This window comes from Telopea speciosissima, chromosome 3 (assembly GCF_018873765.1).
Source record: "Telopea speciosissima isolate NSW1024214 ecotype Mountain lineage chromosome 3, Tspe_v1, whole genome shotgun sequence".
Taxonomy (NCBI): Eukaryota; Viridiplantae; Streptophyta; class Magnoliopsida; order Proteales; family Proteaceae; genus Telopea; species Telopea speciosissima.
Genome location: NC_057918.1, coordinates 8195111 through 8219369, shown reverse-complemented (window position 1 = coordinate 8219369; position 24259 = coordinate 8195111). Strand labels below are relative to the sequence as shown.

General features: G+C 37.4%; 1 protein-coding gene across 1 annotated transcript; it reads left to right on the top strand.

Annotated features, from left to right (window-relative positions):
• The first annotated feature begins 1699 nt into the window (after window positions 1-1699).
• LOC122654145 (ubiquitin-like-specific protease 1D) lies at window positions 1700-23655 on the top strand. The gene is made up of 15 exons (XM_043848121.1): window positions 1700-2108; window positions 6026-6054; window positions 9449-9548; window positions 9638-9842; window positions 9888-9960; window positions 12730-12904; window positions 14815-14930; window positions 15031-15063; window positions 15180-15275; window positions 17143-17245; window positions 18020-18114; window positions 21589-21714; window positions 22287-22401; window positions 22929-23036; window positions 23113-23655. The coding sequence occupies exons 1-15, from the start codon at window positions 1824-1826 to the stop codon at window positions 23260-23262; spliced, it is 1809 nt and encodes a 602-aa protein (XP_043704056.1). The 5' UTR covers window positions 1700-1823; the 3' UTR covers window positions 23263-23655.
• The last annotated feature ends 604 nt before the right edge of the window (window positions 23656-24259 follow it).

Below are 24259 nucleotides of genomic sequence, written 5' to 3'. Positions count from 1 at the left end.
GGTGCTTGGATCAATTTGATCGTGAATCAATTTTGGCATGCAAAGTGTTTGAGATAATCAATTGAAACCTGAGTTTCAAATAGAGAGCCGATTTATTTGTTAAGGTAGTGTTAAACTAACATAGAGGACCGGATTGCGAGGCCAACAACTCTTCATTATGAGGAAGTTTTTTCCGGAAAAATCCTCCCTTTCAAAACCAAATTAAATAATCTCGAAGTCCTCATAAAATCACTTGATTTTGAAAGATTGAATTGTTAAACAAAATCATTGGACTTATTCTCTACAACTAATTCGCATAACATAGTTTCATTTTGTTCAATGATACTAATGCTTTGACAAGGAATACTCTCTCTTTTTTTTTGGTACTTTTCTTGTGAGTTATGCATAGAGCATGGACTATATGTGATACGATTGCAACAGGATCAGGTTGTGCTAGGCCTTTTAAAAGTCCAACCCAACCCTGAGTTCCCTTAACTGGGCCCAGGCCCGGCCCCGCCCTAACTCAGGCCAGAAAATCCCAACCCTCATCCATCCTGAAAATACCTTAAATTTTTATTTTATTTATTTTTTCTTCTTCTATTTTATCCCTTTCTTGCCAACCAAACACACCCTTATAGTTTGTTATTACTACATGTAAGGGTGTCAATTTGGGACTGGAATCGGGAACCGTCCCAATATCGTTCCGCTAAAATCCTGTATCGGATCGTCCCATTTACTAATAGAACGGTACTGGTATCTGATTTTGGTACCGAATGATAAATGGGATGGGACAAGATTCCCAACGGTACCAGTACCGAAAGACCAATTAGGTACCGGATGGTACCGAAACTACTAACACCGTTTAAAAAGAAAGAGTATATAAGATCATTTTTTTTTTAGAAAGGGTATAAGAATTACGACTCATTAGGGTTTCACTAATTGCCTTTTGAATCCAAAGAGGAACAACAGGTCAACAGCCGTAGCTTGAAGTCTCTCATAGAACCTGCTACAGTGCTACTCCCTCCTCCCTCGACCAACTACATGTACTAGGTTCTTCCTTTTTTGCACTAGGTATTTCATACCATACTACCACGTGACATGTGTGATAAATAAAGTTTTGTTTGGGAAAATCAAAGAGAAAACACAATGGGATTCTTCTATTTTGTAGGACTTCTCTAGATTTAAGAAAAGGAAAAACTTATTACATGTGATCTTAGGGAGTTTGAAGAAGTAAAACTATGATTTCATAATTTTTTTTTTATACGAACTATGATTTCATAATTTAAGTTGCTTTATAAAAAACAGTAGACAACTTAGATTTCATGATAGTGAAAAAATCCCACAACATTAATAAACCTGCTTTATTAGAAACAATTAAACTTTTTTTCCCCTTTTCTACAGTGCCTAGAACCGTTTAAGAACCGATACCATCCTGTCCCACTAGTAATTGAGATTGGGATCTAGGTTTGGTACCGTTAACTAAATGGAACGGTATTGGGATTAATACTTTTAGTACCGGTACCAGTACTCCATCCCTTCCCAAATAACGGGAACCGTCCCAATTGACATCCTTAACTACATGTCACTATGACAAGTCTCATAAACATCAACGACTTTAATTTACCCTCCAAAATAACGACAAATGACCGCCCGGTTTACTCACTCTGCTTCTGTCATTTTTGTTTCCTTCTTCCAATTCGGACTCTTTTTTCAATTTCCCCCGTCTTCGAGTAAGAAAGACGCAGAGAGAAACCGGAGAGAATCATCAAACAGATTCCAACCGACCTGCGTGCGGCAGTGTTGAAGGTGTCTTCTTCATTTCTTTGCTTCCGTTGGGCGTGGAAATGGATGGAGGGAAGGAGGGAAAGAAACCACTGGTTATCGACTGGAACGTCATTCTCGATAACGATGACGATCCAGCAGAACTGGATGTCGTGCGTGACGAGCAATCCTCTCAGAGTGAAGACTTGCAAATCATTTCTGATCATAACCTGGATGGAACGATTTGCAGATTAGCAAAAAACGTCAACATTCTCTCTCCCAAATTGTCCGACAAGGGTGCTAAGCTTCGAATTAGAATCCAGCGTCTCGAACACGAGAAAAATCGCAGAAGCCTCCTTCAATTGCAGGTCTTCTTACTATCCTTTCGTCCATTTTCCCATTAGGTTGCTTCGTGGGGCACTGATTTTGTTTGTTCCATGCATTTATATAGTGATCGTCATTTCAAGTCTCAAAGCTACTACGCTTGCCTCTGTTTTTTTTTTTTTTTTACTTGTGTTGATGCTCATGAACCGTACGCAAGGATTATCGTATAGTTCTCTTTAGTTATTTCTTCACCCCTTCCCCTTTCTCTGTCTCTTCCGAGATTGGTACGTGGTCGGTCGAGTAGTTGTCTCTGGGTTTAATGTCAGAATAAACAACGACTGTAATACTGCAAATGGCAGCTCATTGATCTACTTTGATGCGGAAGGATCAAGAAGAAATGTTAGCCAGGGGTGGGATTCTCCAATCCCTCTCCCATTTTTGTATTCTACATACAATATTTTCCATTATTCTGGTAGCATTGAGTGTTAAGTTCTATTGTAGATTTTAACATCGTCACCCTATGTATAATATATGGCGTATGCAGTGTCTGTTTCAAGTATTTTTCCCTTTTTATCATTATTTCACCCTGCAGTGGAAGCACCGAAGACTAGGCCTAGACAAGCAAATACTGAACGTTAGTAGAATCCTATGAGAGTCTCGCTTGACACAAACTTTGCCAATATTTACGAATTGCATGGTGGGGCTAGGTTGGCATTGTGCTTAGTTTCATGGACGAGTCATTTTATGCATTGTGCTGGTCAAAGTAGGACACAGAAAATTTCTTCTATTATCACTTAACAGAAAGAATCTGGTTCTGGCTCTCTTGTGAATCCACAAAATTATGAGCATTCTGAATCTAAGATCAAAGGGTGGGTTTACAGTAGTAAGCCTTATCTTTATACCAGAAGCCTTAAACTATAAAAAATTGCATTGCCAGACACATTATCATATTAAAATTTTGAGACAAATCTAGTATGATAATGTATTTTCCAGGTTTTATAAAGTTATTGCTTGGACACTTTCATCAGTGCCATACAGCAACACAACATTGATCTTCACTGCTTTTTTTATTATTTAATATTTGTATCGGTTTGGAAAGTGGGTATCTTAGATTTTAAATATAGAGGGACCATTCCATGTCTGTTACCAGGAGATTGCAATCTATATATTTTCAGGAATATGAGACTTATGCGGAGCACTAACTGCACAAAGGAGTCTGTTTACAAGACTCACATAGCACTGAACGAGGCCAAAAGTTATACGGGGCAGCTGACTTGTGGTTTGGCCAAACAGCTATTTATATTTGGATTATTTGTTTCCTCTGTATTTGGGTCAGAGCAGTTGGTATTCTGGGGTTATATATATATATACATACTCTTAATCCTAAAAGTATAGAAGTCCAATTATATTTTCTGTTACTTTTCTTTGTGACAATTTCAGCGTCAAAACCTACCCATTACATGTTTTTGGTATCATTTGAATGTCTTGTAAATATGATTTGATTTGGAAATGTTCTCGGCAAAATGCTGGAATGGTATGGCTCTTATGGGAGTTCTGTTTCTGCGTCATGGTCCGTGTATTTCAGATTTTTTATTGTGAATTAATAATTGTTCTCAAATTGAGGGGGGTGATTGTTCATACTTCTAAGTGTGAATGCTTGGGAATCCTAGGTCTGATTACATGGGCTAATATTTCTTATTATTTTCTGTATTATGTGCTTCTTAATTTCCACTGAGACTTGGCTGATTAAAAAATTGCTCTTGGGAGTTGGGACTATAAATTTGGCTGTCCAACAGTAGATCTATTCATGAATGTGTGTTAGCTGAAGATTGTATTTGCCAACTGTAAGAGAACTTCAATAGCAGCAGTACCAATGTTTACACGAAATGCAATATCTGGATCATAAGTCATAACCTTGCCACATTTGAGTAACATAATCTGTTTTCATTATAAGATGGCTTTATCCTATTGTGCTAGGTTAGTAGGGAATTCCTCCTACTGAATAACCTCTCTCCTGGTTGCTCATTAGAAAAGAAAAAAGAAAGACTCTGGAAAATAGGAGGGAAAAAAAAATTTCATGCTTGCTGTGGCAAGTTATACTCAAAACAGATTCTCAGTCTCATAACCTCTTGTTTGACCAAGTATTCTGCTGACTCACTAACTGTCCTTGACCTCCACCAGAACGAGAGGTTCATTGTGGATGCTAGGTGATTGATGTGTAGATGTGCACAAATCTATATGGCCTCTTCACTGCATTCCTGATCCACACAATGATGCATGATGAATCCTCTTCCATAATGACATGGGAGAACCCCTACCTTGTAGCAGAATCCAGACTGCCAGGATGAAAAAGAAGCTCTGCTCTATCCGAGTCACTTTCTTATTTGGCCTGATGAAAGCTGTCCTCATGGTTATTGGACAGCCATAAAACTAGTGATATTGTATGGAGCTTAGTTGGACAACAAAGAAACAACACATAAAATAAGGGTAGCCAAAACTAATAAACTCGAAGAGATAAATAATGAATTGGAGGTGAATTAGGGGTGGCCACAATAGGTGATAAGTTGCAGGAGAGTTGTTTGAGGTGGTCAGGGTATGTACAATGGAGGCCATTGAATGCAAGGGTAAGGAGGAGTGATAGTTTGCAGATTAGATGGTCTAAATGAAGTTGGGGTTGACCAAATATTACTAGGGAAGAAGTAGTGACAAAAGATATGGATGTTTCAAGTTTAACTATAAATGTGGTTTTAAACAGTGTTGAATGGCAAAACAGGAATCATGTAGCCAACTCCATTTAGTTGGGAAAAGGGTTAGTTGAGTTGTGCTGAGTAGAGGATAGTATCAAGAATTAAATAAAGTAGTGAATCTTATTGTAATTTAGAGGCTGATCAAGTTAGAAAAGAACTCAAAAATCTAATGTTGAAGTTGAAGAGATTGCTGAAACAACTAAGTAACTTAATAATAAGTTCTGAAATGTAAACGATCTTTTTACAATAATAGTTTGCGTTTAGTCTGAAAGGATTACTGAAAAGTAGTTTGCATTAAATCTGAATTGAATCTTGATATAAAGATCAAGCAAAGAAATTTTGAAACTTCCAGATCCAAAAAACCTATGACGAAATGAAAATAAAAACTGACATCACAATTGAACAAAACATGCAAACAGCAGCCAAGATCAGATCTAAATCTCTATCAATTATAAAATTAAAATTGATTTGATTTGACAGGTTTAGAAACTTCCATCACGATTCAACAATCAAATAAACCTCTCAAATGTAAATTGAGTAGCTTGCCTAATGTATAATTCAGTTGGATGACAAATCAGGTGATGACCCATGGCTGATTAAGTAACGCTGGTAACAATAAAAAATTTAGTTACCTAACTAACCTAGCTGCTTGATATTTTATTGGACTTCTAAGCATCTAAATAAAGTAAAGGAAAATTGAACTCCCTAAGTGGACTCCATGGATGAGTTCTTACTTGCTGCTTTGAATTTTTTTGGGAGGTGGAGCGTAAGAATTTTCTTATTATATCACATAAGACTAACGGAAGAGGCTGATGTCCAAAGACTTAAAAAATGAGGCCCTATCGAACAGTAGTTCCATTTTTTTACAAGGGTAAACCAAGATGCTTCTGATCTAGACTTGAACCAGTTTAAACAGCCTAATGAAACGTTGCTGTAATTTCCACGTGAATTTACATGTGATGGTTTGTGTTCCCTCTTATCTTCTTTGTGGCAATAACTGACTAGCCACACCATTTTTAATTTTTCAACCTATGGTTTTTGTGGGATTGTCGACCATTTCATCCCTACACCTTATGTTGGGAGTGATTCTTTTGCCTTTCTGCCCTAGTGCTGTGACTTAAAATTATGTGTTCTCAATTGGTAACCTTTTATGCTTGACATATATCAATATTAGATTGTCACCTCCATCATTTATCTTCATTTTTGTTGATCAGGCTGATGAAGACTGCAGGAATGTCACCCAGTCCCGAAGGTTAAGTCATTCAGGTGAGAATATTTATACCTTGACCTCATAATGTGAGTGTTTCTTTTTAATGAATTATTTTTTATTCAATTCATTTATTTAATACCTTCCTGAGATCCTTCAATATGAGGGTGAGGTGCAGTTTATTTGTGACCTGTATCCATCTTAAACCAGAAATCCTGCTTGGATTTAGCTGTTTGTTATTCAACTTTCAGAATCAGAATTATATCTATGTATATTTTTAACTCTTGTTCTATTTATAGTTTTATACTGATTTCAGATCTCATGCCAATCATTGTTGAAAGCTCTTAAAGTATATCTTTTCTGACATATGTTTTAATGGTTTCTGACTTCATAGTCTTCTTTCTCTGTTGAATTCAATTGGATGACCATAACTTCATACGGTCATAGCATGTGTATTGCTTAGTTTTAGTACTGAAGTATTGGATTTCCATAGTGTTGGATTTTTCACTAATTTCAGATGTCTAGCTTTTTAGGTATGTGATTTGGAGCAGCAAAATTGTGTCCTACAGGTGGGCCCAAACATGAGCTTGATTTGATTTCTAGAAAATCACTCAAAAGAGAAATCACTACAAACACAACCAATCCTATAACCTAAAAACAGCGAGCAACGCAAAATAGGAAGTAGAGGAGAAAAAAAGAAGAGAGAAAAGTATAGCAGACAAGCCATTACTCAATAGAGTTTCGTATGGGCACTTTAGCACTAGGAACTCAATGGCACAAACAAGGGGAGCAATAACTCTACTCTAATTTGGTACAAGGCTATAAGCAATCGGAATACACAACATTTCCTCTTTGGCTAGTAGGACTGGAGGACTGGATTTAGAAAGTAACCAGCCCAACTAACTGCTTAAAACCAACTGAACACCCTTTCTAATTTCACAACCATGGCTCAAATGTAACATTTTTCATTTAAATTAGTAATTACAAGCTTTACAAGTCAGATAAGAGCTTAACCCTTCTACCAGACAAATAAGGTTTTTATCATTGCACTCAATTGCTACAGGACTGGCATTTAAGCTCTGTTTGCATCAGTTCTAGAATAAACTTATTTGGTGAGATCGGCTGTGTTGGATCCATAATCATGTAAGGTCAGTCTTCTTGATTCTATCAAATTCTCATTTCTGTGTTGGATCATCGAATTCTTTTAGTGCATCAGCCAGTGCATCCTGATTGGGATTGGGATTGGGATTTGCTGGGACTGATCATTCCTAGATCCTCTTGAAAAAATCCTGATCCTTGAAACTACACTGGCTACCGATATTTAAGGCTTTGGTTGTAATAAATAATACCTTCTGAGGTTTCATTACGATGCTTTTCTGTTACCAAGACTTTAGACAGGATGACAATAGTAACTTTGCTACCCAGTCAATTGCTTAATCGATTTGATTGCTTGGAAGTCTCAAAGCACTACAATTTCAAAAGAAGCTCCAGACGAGGATAGTCTCCCAGCCAAAATATCTTCCTTGCTAAGTGAACGTGCAGTGCAGTAATTCCCTATGGAGCAAATTGCTGAAGAATAACGCCAAACAATGAAGATCTCGAGAAGATCGAAACAAGCAAACAATTGCTTAGAGAAACTGATTTCACTTATTAAGACATTAACCTGTTGATAAGAGCAATGATTTTGGAAATTGTATGTATTTTTCCAGATTGCTCTAGCTCCTTGTTTGACTCAAGTCTTAGATTAAGCACTAACTGATGGATGCAAGGTGTACTTGGCTGTCAGCCCACATTGTACCAGCCAGCCACCTTAATTCTCGGACAGTTGGGATCTTCTGCAAATTTGGACTTCTGGTCTGTGTTGATTTGTGATTTTCTCTACTCCTATTCGTTTTTAATTTGTTTTATAGAGGCAGGAGGTGGGGAATCAGCTGTAGATACGTGAGTTTATTTTGGATTACTTGGTAGTTGGTGGTGGGGGATAAGTAGGATGAACCCTAGGTTTAGATTACACACCTCTTTTTATAGGGTTCAAGGAAAAGCCTAAAACAGAATTTAGGTCAACAATAACCTTATCTGATGGAACTTAGATTCTGGTCAATGATCATAAAATATTGGAATAAGAAAATCCCAGATTACAACAATGTTCTAACGGTCGGATTTGAGTCAACAGTCAAGACAGTAAAAATCTGAAACCCGTAATCCAAATTTGAGAGATTGGTCTGATCTGGATAAAATCCAGGTGGTAGATCCAAATGAGACTTGAAAATAGCAAGTTTCAATCCCTAGTTTGCAGAATTTTAATGGAGTCATGAATGTGTATATGAATGGCAGTCAGATATTAGCGACAAGGATTAGATTGTAGCGGAATCGAATTAATTCAAAAAAACATTGTAATTGAAATCATCGGACAGGATATGGAGTTGCAGAAAACAATGGAGTACTTACTTGAGTATTGATGACTAAGCATCCCACCTAGCCTCGATCCATATTATAGGCCCATTACAATGAGAACACATTGGATCAAAGGCCCAACAGGCCAACAAATACATAACCCAATCCAAAGGTTATTTTCTAATAAAATAAGCACATTTAGGTGATAAAACTGCATCAATTCTACCCGGCTTGAGAAACTCGACCTTGAGTTTTGCAAAGTCAAGGAATCAACTTTATATGGTGAACATCCGTCTTCAAACCATAACAAAACTTTGGCAGCTCGTGGATGTTAGGAATAAAGTCTTCAACCTTGGGAGCTTTTGTGTTGAAAAAACGAGGTGGTAACACAAAGTCTATCTCTTTAAGAACATACTGGATCTTGATGGTTTCTTGTGGGGTGTTCTTGATTTCGTCCTTGCTCTTGGCCTCATTTTCCACCTCTACTTCAATCTTGTCCTTTATAGCAAACATGAAAATAAGGCGACTTTAACTACTTCAACCTCGTCCTTGCTCTTGGACTGAGATTTCAAGAAGGAGCTTATTTCCATTTATTACTTGTCGTCATCCTGCTTGTGATGCCTTTCCAAACGATCAATTGTTATATGAAACAGAATGGGATGATTTCATACCTCATGCTCAAACAGATCATATCTAATCTATACTTTCATATGTTGGGTTCTCCAATGACGTTACATGACTAATGCAATTTATTCAAAAAAGAAATAGAAAAAAGAGAGAGAATGCTTCTATCAAATGCAAACTTAGACTGTCCTAACTTCACTTTGTTGAGTTGCTGCTTTCTCTTGTGGCTAGCTTGCATTTAGGCTATGTTTGTTTGGCTAAATGCAAACTGTGTCAATTGATATATGCTGGGCTTTGGTTGTCTCACCATTGATTCATTGAAGAATGGACTTTGAGAATATTGTTAGTTGGAGGAACTTATGTTATTTAGGTTTTTGGTTTCAATTTTGTGAACTTCTGATACTGAGAGGATTTCAGGAGCATGCAGTGGTTCCAATTCCGTGTTTCAATCATCTCAAGTCACTGCAAAGTCAGAATTTACCTCTTGTTTTATTGAAATCTTAGAAACGAAGGTATGAAGGGATTTTCAATTTTATGCACACAATTGTTTTGGTCTCTATTGTAACTGAGCAACTAAATTGCTTCTCTTTTCTGTAATCAGTCAGATGCTAGTACTCGTGTTGGAGGAGACGCATTTGCTAAGGAATTTTCATATTTACACTCTGGTGACCGCCAAGATGCTAGACAGAATGGACGTTTGATACATGAGGAAAATCAGTCACGTTTAGTGTCTTCAAGAGATTCACCCTTTAAGTTTATGAATATTGGCTGTCATGATAAAGATAGACAGCGATGCTCAAATGGTGGTGATCAAAAGGGAATTTTTATCAAAAAAAAAAAAAAAAAAAAAGGTGATCAAAAGGGAATTGCTCCCAGTTCTCTTGATCATCAGGAGGAAAACTTGTCTGGCCATTTCTTCAAGAAGTAAGCTTTTTTATTTCAATTATAGTTTGATCTTTCAATATTACAGTGTTACATAATTTGCTGATTTGGTTGCGAATTATCTCCCAACTGTTTTTTGTTTCACTGCTGTTGCTGCTGCTATTGCACTGAAAATGTTATGATTGTTTAATTGTATTTTTAATGTACCTCTTTCATCTATAGTTTTGTGATGATTGTGCTATTTTGCTGGTCTGTCTGTTGGAATTATGGGGAATGTTTGGTCAAAATTATGGTCAACAGTCTCTCTCTCTCTTATGCAGGATCTTGTAGTTTTGGCACTGTTAGGGAAAACAAGGCTCACATCTAAGCCACATAATAATCCCAACTCCCTCGTGGGCCCCATATCTTCATAAAGCTTCCAATTAAACATGGGAGTCACTCGAATTAAGGTCATGGTGTTTCCTTCTGTACACCATAGGGGGCTGGAACTGATACCCACCATTCTTTTTCTAAACTTCCTGGTAACAATGGTTCCGAGTTTTTTATAACTTGTTTCGGCACTTCCTCTGCTTCTTTGATATACATGGCTGTTGTTGCACCATGTGAAGCCTATTTAAACCAATGTTAGAAAAAGAGGATGTTCATTGAAGTGCTTCGTCCTAGCAATTGGTGCTCTTATTGCAACTGCTTGTTCTGGACAGCCTGAATTGTGACATAAAAAAAGTGCAGAAGATAGGATCAATAGGAATACTTTGTTTTATTCTTCTGATTCTTTCAAAGGTAGTAAAAGTTAAAATAATACAAAAAACATAAGAAAATGAAGCTACAATTTTGTTTAAATAACCTAGTTTAATGTTTCAGATTGAGTTCTAAAAAGAAAATCCCACTTCTCTTCCCCCCCCAAAAAAAAAAAAAAAGAAAAAAAAGAAGGAAACAAAGCCATGTGCCATTTGTATTAAAAAACAGATAGAAGAAAGAAAGTATATTGCTCTTAAAAGGTAAAACATCCTAGAACTACAGTGACTGAATACAACCGCAGGAAGGTAAGAATTGAGTTATATGCTGAAAATAAATTGTGCTCAATACCTTAAAGTCCTAGTGTTTTGCAACATTCCTTCTTGTATTACTTTTTATAGATCTACTTTGATGTATTTTGTGGTCATGTATAAATGGTGATTTCATGTATCACTTATGGATCTATGTAGCCATTTGAACTTTTGTTTTCTTTCTCATGACTAATGTAGGTTGTTTGTTCTATAACCTCTGGTTTGTTTATGTCTTGAATAGAACTTTTTTTTTAACTTTTTAATCTTGACTAGGAGGAAATCTTCTCTGCTCCAGAGTTCCCTTGATTCGTGGACTAGAAAGGTACCTTCTTTTGCATCATTTACCCATGAATGCAGCATTCATATGCAATTGCTCTTTTTAAACAACATAATTTACCAAAACAAGACAGTGGCTATAAACAGTAGATAGACCAGGCCAAAAAAATGCCAGAAGGAACAATTATAAAAATTGAAGGCACATAAAGGAGAAAACCATAACAATTAGGAATTTTTTATGAAAAAAAAGTTAGGGTTTTGGCAAATACCGTGCAATTATATTGTTGAACCGTGCGGTGCCACACCTATGATTGACGTGTTCTCTAAGCCTCCAAGTTGGAGAACCCTCTTTCATATTGCCTAAGTTTTTGGAAAGGGTTTTGTTGCCAGGTTGCGTTGGGGGGGAGGGGGGAATGGGAGCGCTCACAAGCATCTAAGGGTTGGGTGGTCATTTCACTCCCCCATGTGAAATGGCATGGGGGGACATTGTTGGACAATGCTTTTTTCGCTGAAAATTGTTGCGGGATAGTTCTTTGTGGAAGGAATGTGGTCCCTGACTCCCTGTTCACGTGGGGCACAATGGGAGAGCATGCGTACCCCAATCATGGGGGTAGGGAGGTCATTTCACCCCTTTTATGTCTGGGCGTTGGATGCTCACACCCTTACAGAAAACTTTCTTCCTAAGTTGTCTCACACGAGGAAAATGCTGCGTAGTGCATACACTTAAGGTTGTCACATAATATTCTCTCGTTATTCACATGTGAATCTTGTTTTGGTAAAACACATGTGAATCTCATTGTATGGGAATCATGCCATCCATAGTCTCAAGTGTAAAAAATTGCTCTCGCTCAATACCAATTTCTATATGATTCGATTGTATGGGGTTTGATTGGATCATTTTATTTTGGAAAATATGGGGCGTGGGGTGGGGTGGGTGCAATGACCACCTTGCCCTCTGCACAGGCTGCCCATGTGCCTGGCGCAGCCTGTGCTGGGGAGAACATTCTCCCTAAAAAATATTTATATTGATTTTATAGAATTAATTTACCCCCTCCTGTACTGTACTGATACCACCGCCACGGTATTGGTCGTCAGTATCTGCCTATTGATTGCTATGATTAAACTGATACGGTCGGTTTTGATACTGATACCAAATACCAATGCCGATATCTTGAACTGTGTGCCATTATGAGATTTCTTCACATAAGGGCAGTGTGTAGATTTTTGCAGAGTTATTTGATGAAGGATGCTAATTGTCTTGTAAATCAGAACTGGCTGCGCAAAATTCAACCCAACCTTTCAAAATAACAGACCTTTGTTAAAAACGTCGGGATTCCTCCTTCCGGCACGTGCACTTCGCAGAGAGAGAGAGAAAAGGAGAGGGAAAGGGTGCCGGACTGCAAGAAAGGTAGATAAACTGAGAAAGGCGACGGTTGGAGCATCTCGACCCTTCTGCCACCGCCAAACCCAAAATCTCCACATCCTGAAGAAAGTACGATTTCGCCGATACTGACGACCGTGAGGTCTGTTGCAATAAATACGGCACACTCCTCTACAGCCCATCGTCCCACTTGCCTAGCAAGAAGAAGCTTTGCTACTTTGTCGATATTGCTATTTGGGTTGCTTTGATGGCTTTCTGGCGTTTCTTGGGTTTTGGAAAAAAGGTTGTGAGTTGTTGGAACGAACTGGTTTTCTATTGCTTATTCTATCCTCTGCTATGATTGAAGTTCGAAGATATTGGGTTGTTTCTCGTCTGGATTTTGCTCTTTTATTTGGTTGTTTTTTGGTAGTTGCTCTGTTTCTGGTCCTTCATTCAAAGAGTGTTTTCGTTGGAATGTGCAAAATTTTCTTGTCTTTGTATCACTTGGTAGCTTCATAGATGGAATTTAGGAGTCTTATCCGCTGGTTCGGTGATTCATCTGCGAGGCTTCTGTGCCCTTATGTTCCTACCTATAGTATGCACTAATCTTTGTTAGAAAAAAAAAATTGAGGTCCTCTCTCTGTTCTCGAATTCATTACAGAAGCGAGGTTAATATATGGGACCTTAAAAAGAAGCTTTCTTGTTGCTCTGTCTTATATCTTGGCTTTTTGGTACGGTTTCATGAAAATTTAGAACTCATCAAGTTCAATTCCAACCTCACTCCTAGTATTTCCTATTTTCTGCAATTGTTTTTTGTTTCACTGGAAAGCTACCAATTTTATGAAGCAGTAGCTGCTGGGTTGGCTGGAATGGCAGTGATGAAAGCAACGGTACAAGGGGAAGAAGCCAGAGAACACTGTGTTTGAGTAGGAGTAGAAACCGAGTAAAAACCTTTAACCCATTTCAGAACCTGATTAACCGAAATCAAACACAAACCGATTGACACACTTATCTAGTGTCATCAAGGAGAAGAAAAATACTTTTATATGTAAATGTGTGCGCAATACACTTAAGTTGCTTTTTTTTTCCTTACATCTATGTTTAAGGTAGTTATAGCTTACCACGATTGGTGGTTTTGCATCTTCTTTGGAAAAAAAGTTTAATTGATAATAATTGATACACCTAGACATCAATTCAGTGCTGTGTTGGTGTTTACACATGTTCTCCAATGGTCATGGCTCCTATTATTAATTCTTTATTATACTGCTTGGGAGATCTTACATTCAACCTAGAAATATTTAGGGACATACTTGAGAAATCGAAGGTCTCTAGATAGCAAGGTTCTAGGTTTCAAAATATTTTGTGAAATCGCAAAATTTTGGTCAAAACTTAGAAGGTTTTGGTGGATGGTTTTGATAGTTGGTTTCAAGGCCAAAATGGCTTTATTAGTCCCGAAACTTCTAGGAAACCCTATTTTAGGACCGCTAAATATAGCCCTTGGTCTATAAAAAAACAAACCCAAAAGGGTAGTTTGACTTCAGACCCTTGGTTGGTAGTATGTACTGTACGTTGCTGTTTACATTCTCTAATATGGCCTATTCCACCCAAAATTTAGTACTAGAGGACAGTTTCATGCATTACTTTGAATCTTGCAAAATACTTCCACAAATGCAACAAATTGTCACATTCGATGTGTTCCATTACTACCCAACAATTTGTTCCACACTTTTACAGTTTTATGTGAGTGATTTGGTTACAAATCACAAAAAACTAAGTTTCCATAAATCTTAGAGTTAAAACCAACAAAACCAACGAAATGGGTCTAAATTTTGACCCATTTTGTTTGAAACTATACATTTTTTATATTAAAGGTTTGTATAATTTCGGTCGAAACAGTACCAAAACGTGGAACAAATATTTCGTTGAAATTTTGACTGAAACCTTGTTCTTTTTACATGTTGCATGGAGTTTCGTTTCGTCATCTTGGGAAACCTATATATTTCACGAAATTTCGGTGAAACCTTAAACATTGCTAGATAGGTTGAACTATTGAAGGATGCTTTTAACTACTTTTCTTTTGTTGGTTGCTTTTTGTGTGTCTCTTGGTTTTCTATTAAAATACACGCTTCCATCATTAAAATCTGCGCTAATTTTAGCCTGTAATTTTTGTTCCATATATGTTCGTACTGGATCCATTCTGACACTTATGAACAGGGCCAGAGTCACCAGACTATGAAACAGGGCCAGAGTCACCAGACTGTGGTTCTTGTCGATGAAGAAGATTGTCCTTCTGTGGAAACTACTCTGCAAGCAGGCCAACCAATTGGACAGTAATTAAATCTTTCAATACTATCTTTGTTTCTTTTTCTGTCCCAGCTGCACAAATATCTATAGAGTTGGCAAATGATTTGATGAACGGCCCTTTTTCAGGAAGAAGGATACAAAAATCTACTACCCTTCCAGGTACCACACCAAGTCTATGTTCTGGAAATTATGCAGAATATAAATAGCAAAAGCTACTGGTTGCTTCGGTTTTGACTTTCATGTTCTTGTAACCATGTACTTATTTGCGAATACAGAAATGATCCAGAATCCGTTGAACTTTGTTACTCAGACATTGCCTGCCTTGCTCCTGAAGCTTTTTTATCGTCAATTATTATGAATTTTTACATTCGGTGAGTTTGTATTAAGAGTTTTGTACGTACGCCTCATCTTATTATTTTTAATACCCTGCTTACTTCTTTATTTATTTTATGAAGTAAAGGAGTTTATTAAGGAAGACTGTTGAAGTCTATTTAATGCGGAATCAATCTCAAACCAGTAAAGCGAGTGAGAGATCAATCACAATAGGATCGTTATATGAGACAAACGTACATCGATAATGGAATTTTTTTTCAACTCTCTCGTTTTTTTTCTTTCATATGAAAGAAGAGACAAGAAAGGATATAACTAAGGGTGTCAATCGGGCAGTTCGGTTTTTTTCGGTTTCGGTGTGGGTTTCAGGAAAACGAAACCGAACCGATAAGGACTTTTCGGTTTCGGGCCGCTTTCGGTTCAGGTTGGACTCGGGTTCAGTTTGGTTTGAAACCCAGATATAGGCTGTTTTGGGTAGGGAATAAGTAGAGTATATAGGGTTTGAGGGTGGGTTGTAGTATTCGGTTCGGTCCTATTAGGTGGGCCAATTGGTGGCACGTCGGTTTAGCCCGAACCGAGACGAAACGAAGTATGCTCTAATCTAAACCGAATGTGAACCGATAAGGCCTTGGTTCGGTTTGGATCGGGCTCAAGTGGGTCGGGCCAGGCCGGTTTTACCGGTTCGGTTTAGGTTAGGTTTTGACACTCTTAGCCGCTTAGGTATAACCAAGGCCTGTGGGAATGGAATCACCACCATATCCAACCTATTGAGTCACCACAGTAAGGTCTGATTTGGAATCACCAGCAAGAGGGCTGGAACTGGCATCACCACAGTCCAAAAGGACATCATCACCACTTCAGCAATAAGGTTGAAGCCAAAACTCGCTTTTCCCCCCAATTGTTACAGGGTCTAAGCCCCTTTGCCTTTATTTATAACTTCATAGAAACCAACAAAATAGGAAACCTCTAGTATGGTAGGAGGATCCGTTATAACTTAAGTCTTCCTTCAAAATAGGAAATATCTAGAACATTACAATATTGAAACTATGGTTGGATTGTAGCATATCTATCCAACCCTGCAAAATAGAAAGTAAGACGTCAGAAAGTGAAACCCACAATCCCCATAGTAGCTGGAATATCTTTAACATTATATTCCTCACTCAAATCTCCTATTGATATTCTAGAATATTCTCCATATCCCCTACTTATGATCTGTATCATTTCTCCTTGGCATGGACGTCCTTGAATTTTGAAAAGTCGAGGAATCAAATCCGCTTGATCAGCCTTCAATTGGAAGTAGAACTCAGCAATCATCGACTTCGTCTGTTGTCCCTCCATTGCTCTTATACCAAATAATGCGGAATCGATCTCAAACCAGTAAAGCCAACGAGGAATCAGTCGCAACAAAATTGTAATGTGAGATGAACCTAAATCGATGATGGGTTTTTTTTTCAACTCTTTTTAATTTGTTTTTTTTAAAATTTATTTACAAATGATAGCAAAAAGAAAAGGATATGACTTGGGGATCCCACCTAAGCTTCCATCAGCATCACACCGACTCTGCAAAGCCTCTCACCGTGCAACTGCATCTCACAAGGAAAAAAAGCACAAAGCCATCATCTTTTCTTTTGTCAGGATATTCAGGAATATCCTCCAAATCTCCTCTCTATGATCTGCATCACTATTAATGTAGTGAGGATATATAACCAACTATCATTAGCTGGTGTTACGCAAAAATCAGATTACAAAACCAAGAACCACAATTCATCATACTATTTGTCTTTTATTTATGGCAGAATGGCTTTTGCGGCCCATGTTATGCCATTGTTGTAGTTTGCATTAGTGGAAATTTAATTTTAGTGGCTAGTAAAGCTTCCATTGATAAAATTTTCTGGCTTATTGTGCTAGATATCTACGGAGACTGGTGTCCCCAACAGGTAGACCAAGAGGTGATTATCATTTTTTCAATACATATTTCTATGAGAAGCTTAAGGAAGCTGTATCAGACAAGGTAATTTTCTGCGTAAACTCTGACAATACTGCTTCATTCTCCAAGCAACTGAATCTTGGTTCTGATATGCAACTCTGCTTACATGTACTAGGTATCCAAGTTGGCATGATTTGTTACAATTATTTTATAATTTTCATTAATTGTGTACCAACTTCTGACTCAGTGATCTATCATTCATTGGTATGTCTATAAATATGTCTATAAAGTAAGAAGCTTGGCATTGATTGGACCAAGATTTTCCGTTTTGTTATTCCTCGTCTGAACAAAGGAATACAGTACTAGGCCTATTTGATTTTCATTAGTCATTAACTATTTGTTACCAGTTGAAAAAAATTCACCAAGTCTCTCATTGAACATTGGTGAGATCCATTAGATGGTTTCTATTGTGTACCAACTTCTGACTCAGTGATCTATCATTCATTGGTATGTCTATAAAGTAAGAAGCTTGGCATTGATTGGACCAAGATTTTCCGTTTTGTTATTCCTCGTCTGAACAAAGGAATACAGTACTAGGCCAATTTGATTTTCATTAGTCATTAACTATTTGTTACCAGTTGAAAAAAATTCACCAAGTCTCTCATTGAACATTGGTGAGATCCATTAGATGGTTTCTACCCATGGTGGTCTTAAGCAAGTGCATTTGAATTATCACACCTTCTCAGAGTTTGGTAATAATTCTTTGGTATGTTATGAAATTCCAACTGTTGCATTTTAAAGACCTTGATTTTTGGAAAGTCATTCTTATGTATTACTTATTTTCTGTTTTTATTGTAGAGGAGTCAGAAGGATGCATTCGTGAAATTCAGAAGGTGGTGGAAAGGTGTCAATATTTTTCAGAAGGCATACATACTTTTGCCGATACATGAAAAGTAAGTTGTTTCAAATTATTTGCCAGTAAAAATGTCTTTGTTTGGGCACGTCTAGAGGGAATATGTGGACGGGCACTGCTAGTTTTGCCATGTGTAAGAGTGATTTGGAATTCCAGCCATTGGATATGTGTAGGTAATGATCTAGATTGGTCATTTGTAAAATATCAGACCACCAAATTCAATCATTTGCCCTCCCATGTAAGGGCATACCTTCCTGTGCATTATTTTGGTGGTCCTTAATTTTTCAACGCTTTATTTGCCACTTGGAAAAGTCCATTTGTGCTGAAAATTGACATGTGAGCAGAGGGCCCTTGGGGTCTACCTGTCTACAAAATTTCAGCCCCATCTGACTTTGCCACATGGCAAAAACAGGTGTTTGTCCAGAAAAACTGGACTCTCGAATGCCTGATTGATATTTAAAAGGCATGCTTACAGACTGAAATACATGTAAGTATAAAAAGGAAAGCAGGGATTATATTTCATTTTTCCATTTTCCAAATCACTTGCCACTGATATGTTGTTAGATTAATAGTGTAGCATATGTTGGGCATTTTTCTTGGTGAAGCAGTAGTTCTTTTTATGCTGAGAGACAATTATGCCAACTGAATTTACTTTGAACTGTTTGCATGGGTCTCCTTTTAGAAATGCAAAATGTAGGATAATTGTTAAACCGTGTACAGTGTGGTGTTCCTTGGAATAGTGTACCATGGGATCATGTCTAATGACATAGTTATTATTTCTCTTTCCTATTGTAAATAAAATTATTCTCTTTCCTATTGTAGTTAGGCTTATTAGACTAAGTAGTTGTTTACTTTCCTTTCATTGTAGGAAGTCTTTGACTCTTAGTAGACTTCCTACTAAGAGTTGGTTCTACTTTGTATAAAAGATTATAGCTGTTCACGATAGAGCAGTTTAGTCTATCATGTTCTAGCTTTTCCCCTCTCTCGGTTTTTTCTTTTCTCCTCCTTCTCTCTGTTACTGGTCATCTAAGCTTTGATATTATTACATGGTATCAGAGCTTTGTTGATCTCACCGTCTCTCATATTCAATTTCTGGTTTGATTGTCCAAATAGGACCTTCATCAACCTATTCTGCTGTTCTGCCTAATCTATGAAACCCTAATCAATCTAGGGTTTCCTTACCATATAATACATGCAACAGTAACTCAAATAGCTGCTGTAATACTCTACTGGATCTATCTACTGACAAGGATCGATGTTACATATTTTGAAACTATACCATACTTCTTTGTTGAGAGTTGTCAGATGGATGCTGATTTTCTTATTTCTCCACTTGTACTCAACAATCTCATATTATTTATCCTATTTCTCAATTTGTTACTGTGTCTCATTTTCCACCTTTACTTCACAATTTTGCTTTCTCTCTCTCTACTATGTGTGTGCCTACTAGTACTAGGAAGCTTTATCGCATCTAATGCTATGAATGTTGAGATGGATGCTTTGTTGGGTCGTCGAACATGGCGTCTTACTGACTTACCCTCGGGAAAGGAGCTTGTGAGGTGTCGTTTGGTGTATACAATAAAGTGTCTACTAGATTTATTAGTTGAGCAACTGAAAGCTCTCTTGGTTGCCAAAGTACATACTTAGATGTATGGTGTCAACTATTTTGAGACTCTCTCTCCCCTGTGACTCATCTAAATTTTGTTTGTGTTCTTATCTCGCTAGATGTTAACCTTATTGGCCCATGTTTCAGCTAGTTATCAAGAATGCCTTTCTTTATGGTGATCTTGAGGAAGAGGTCTATATGGAGTAACTCCTGGTTATGTTGCTCAAGGGGAGAATGTGTCCAAAGTGTGTTGTCTTCACTAGTGATTTATGGGCTAAAACAATCTCCTCATGCATGGTTTGATAACTTCAGTAAAGTTATTGGTGGTTATGGATTCACTCGGTGCATCTCTGACTCACCTTATTTTTTCGTCATCATGGGGTTAAGGTTGTAATTTTTGTTGTGTACGTTTATGATATTATTATTTCTGGTAATGACTCTTCTAGTATCGAAAATGTCAAGGCATATCTACATCGGCATTTTTAGATGAACTTGGGGATGCTTAGATACTTCTTAGGAATTGAAGTTGTTCGTTGCAAGAGGGGTGTCAATTTGTCTCAGAGGAAGTATGTGCTTGATCTTCTGTCTGAGACTGGCATGTTGGGATGTAAATCTGTTGATAACCCTTTGGATCCTAATTTGAAGCATGGGGCGTGTGATGACAAAGATTTTATGGATAAACATTAGTACAAAAGGCTGGTTTGGGAACTTATCTATTTGAATGTTAGTCGTCCTGATATTTCCTTTGCAATTAGATTTGTTAGTCAATTTATGGAGAATCCTAAACAAGCTCACTGGGATGCTGCTTGCCGCATTCTAAGGTATCTTAAAGGTGCTCCTGGCAAAGGTCTTGTTTATCGATGCCATTATCACATTGATATTGTGGGTTACTTTGATGCTGATTGGGCTGTTGCTATCAATGATCACATATGAACTACTAGATATTGCACATTTGTTGGTGGTAATCTTGTGACTTGGAATATAAGTGGCTCGATCAAGTGTAGAGATCGAGTATAGAGCTATGACAGATACTGTAATGAAATTGATGTGGTTGAAATCTCTCATATAAGAATTGGGGTTATCAGTTGATAAACGTATGAAGATGTATTGTAATAATCAAGCTATGATTTATATTGCCAGTAATCTGGTCTTTCACGAGAGAACTAAGCATTTGAGGTCGATTGTCATTTTTGTGAGAAATGCGGTTATGCAAAGCTGATTTCGACTTCATTTGTGATATGTTCACAAAGGCACTATTCCGGCTTGCATTTCTTACTGGTTCCAAGCTGGGTATGGGAGATATATATACTCCAGCTTGAGGGGGAGTGTTAAAAAGTGGGGTTGTGTTCCATGCATGTTCCATGGGATCATGTCTAATAGCTTATTTATTATTTCTCTTTCCAATTGTAATTAGAGTTGTTCTCTTTACTATTTTAATTAGGCTTATTTGACTAGGTAGTTGTTTACTTTTCTTTCATTGTAACAAGTCTTTTGACTCTTGGTAGACTTCCTACTCAGAGTCAGTTCTACTTTATATGAAGGATTATAGCAGTTCACGATAGAGCAGTCTAGTCTATCGTGTTCTAGCTTTTCCCTTCTCTCGGTTTTCTTCTCTCCCTTACTGGTCATCTAAGCGTTGATATTCTTATAATAATCATTCCTTTTTTGTAAAGCAATCATTTCAAAGGTTGTAAAAGAGTTGGTTTAAAACTTTGATCCCTGAACTGATGTTTTTCCTGAGCTGCCTATAAGGATTGGAAGTTTATAGATGGTATTGATTGCATTTCTTCCCATTCCCCGTGTTTTAACCCCTCATTTCCATTTCTTATCTCATGCAGAAATGGGTGCCAGTCAACTTTATGCTTGACCTTTATTTATTTATTTTTTTCTGGTTTCTGATGGAATCAGAAAGCACTGGAGCTTGCTAATTATTTGTAACCCGGAGAAGGATGAGGAATCGGGACATATTATACTCCTCCATTTGGATTCATTGGGATGCCACACAAGTAGTGAAATTTTTGAGAACATAAGAAGGTGAGACCATGGAAGCCCTTTCTTGCAGTGCAGTTATGAGTTATTATTATCCATTCCTATAAACTCTTTGATACTATCAGAGTTTAGCGCAACTACGCTTTCTATCGATTTTTATCCGTTTATATTTGTTTGAACTTCATTATGTGATTTTGGCAATCTATTTGGTTTTAGTTATTCTTCTATAAAATCTGGGTGGTGACCATTATGTCGTATGACATCCTTGGCATATTATGTATGCACGAGCATGAGAGAATTAAGGTGAGCTAAAGTGTATTGGTGAGTGTTAATGTACTATCTGGTGATCTATACCTGAAAAAATGAGAAACAAAAAGAACTGTGAGTGTGAAGACACAGGTTAAGTTTAAGATTGGCTTCTTCATAGAAAAAATGCTGGAGGTTAGGACCAGCTACCATCCATCCCTCCCAGGATCCTGTGAAAGCATGTCTCATACCTGCTGATGGCCCCTTTCATGGGATTTTTTTATAGTACTTGTTAATTTGGAATCATATTTGCTAATTCAATTGTGTTTTGTTTGTATAAAGATTAAATTTCTATACTTTATGTTTTTCAGATTTTTAAAAGAAGAATGGAAATACGTAAGTGAAGAAGTTGCACCTCTGGACCCTTCCATTGGAGATGGAGAGTGGAGAAACCTTCAAGATAAAATCACTGAGAGAAGAATCATGGTAAAAATCTTGGAAGATGTGTGGCATGTATCCCAAGTTTTGTGCTTGTTTTTCTCACAATTGTTTTCTTAGCTGTTATATTCCTTGCATATCTTTTTTTCTCCCTTATTAATGTATATGTAACATACTTTTGTATTTCTTTACTTGTTATGTGGCTTCCTATACACATTTCCGGCCTACCAATGGAAGAACAATAAATAGACGTTTAGGTGCTATGCATCTTTTGCCCAATCAAGGAGTGCTAGGTCTAGTTTCCGTGTTGGCTTTATGTTAAATTATAATCAGTGCCACCTAGTTCTATGTTTTTCTGTGGCTTTTGCCTTTCCACTGCTGTTGTTATTTCAGGCTTTACTTCTGTTTGTATGAGGGGCTATTTTTTGTTCTATTTCCTTTCTGTTTTACCCAAGATTGTTGTATTTTCATTCTAGTCAGTGAGGTAGTTCTGAAGTATTCATTTCTCATAGTGCAAACTTAATAATTTCCGGTTTACGTTTTTGCTTATGGGATTCCCCTGTGATCCTTTGCAGGTTCCCCAACAGAAAAATGACTATGATTGTGGCATCTTTGTGCTTTACTTCATGGAGCGGTTCATCGAGGAGGCCCCTGAAAGGATAAAGAAGAAAAATATACCAATGGTAAGATATTCCAAGTTCAAAGCTATTGGCATTTGTCCTACTGTTTTCCTTTCGTTAATGTCTTCTAGTTCTTCAGTTTGGCGAACGCTGGTTCGAACCTGAAGAGGCCTCAGGACTTAGAGAGAGGATTCGAGAATTGCTTAATGAAGAGTTTGAAAATGCTAAAATGGAGGATCTTAGCAGCAGGGAATCATCACCTGTATCTCAGGTGATGATGCTTGAGTAGGGAACACTGAGGATCATTTCGATTGTTCACTGATGATATGGACTGAATGGGGGCATTTGCTCCTGAGGTGGGGTTTGCTTATGGCATCATCTGCACAGAAATGTATGGCCTCTTGTATATATTGAGAATACCATGCTTTCTCAGGATCATCTATCCCTTGTGTATCACTGCTGAGATTGTGTACAACTTTACTGAATTAGCTTGTAGAAGTCACTGATACTACCTGTACCTGGACTGTGGAGCGTCATTAGAAGTTTGTGAATAGGTGTGAATATCAATAGATACGTTAAAAGGGCCACAGAAGACACTGTAGAAAGTAGCTGATGGCGCATGAAGCCATCTTTGAAATCTCGTGTAGAAGAAAATGGGACAGCCATAGAAACTGGAACTTTTGAAGGTTGTGCATATTATCTACATCCTCTGTAAATATCTGGAATTTAGTTGAATCCTTTTATATGATTGAAACCTGAAAAATGAAAAGTAAGTTGTTACAGAGTTCGGTTCCACTGCACGTACCAACATGTGAACGTACATGTGAGAGTTAATCATCTGTCCTATTTTTTCCATTTACAAGGTGAGGAGGGGTTTTTATGGAAATAAAATTAAAATGTGATTGACTCTCACATGTATATTCACCTGTTGGTACGTGCAGATGATTCATTCTCTTGTTACGATGGTAAAACTAATTCTTTGGGAAGTAATTACCCTGATCTCTCCTGGCTACAAACGTTTCTAAATTATGTGTTCTTCAAAAAAGAGAAAAGTGGTTTTTGGAGGGAAACAAACTTTGGTTTCTCACTTGATTAGTACTCAAGTCCTTTCACCCGACAATGACTGTCCATTTTACAATTTTCTCTTTTTATGTAAAAATAAAAATAAAAAAAATCTTATTGTAACCAAGGTTGGCAACAGGATTGTAACCCATCTTTTTTGTAACAAAAAAGAGTAATAGGGAACAATAAGAGAATAACTTCTTGTCACCAAAGTGTGAACTAAC

Coding starts and splice junctions, on each gene's coding strand:
- LOC122654145 (XM_043848121.1), top strand. CDS start 1,824: ATGGATGGAGGGAAGGAGGGAAAGAAACCACTGGTTATCGACTGGAAC. Junction 6,055..9,448: donor GACTGCAGGAATGTCACCCA/GTCCCGAAGGTT, acceptor TACTGAGAGGAT/TTCAGGAGCATGCAGTGGTT. Junction 9,843..9,887: donor ACAGCGATGCTCAAATGGTG/GTGATCAAAAGG, acceptor AAAAAAAAAAAG/GTGATCAAAAGGGAATTGCT.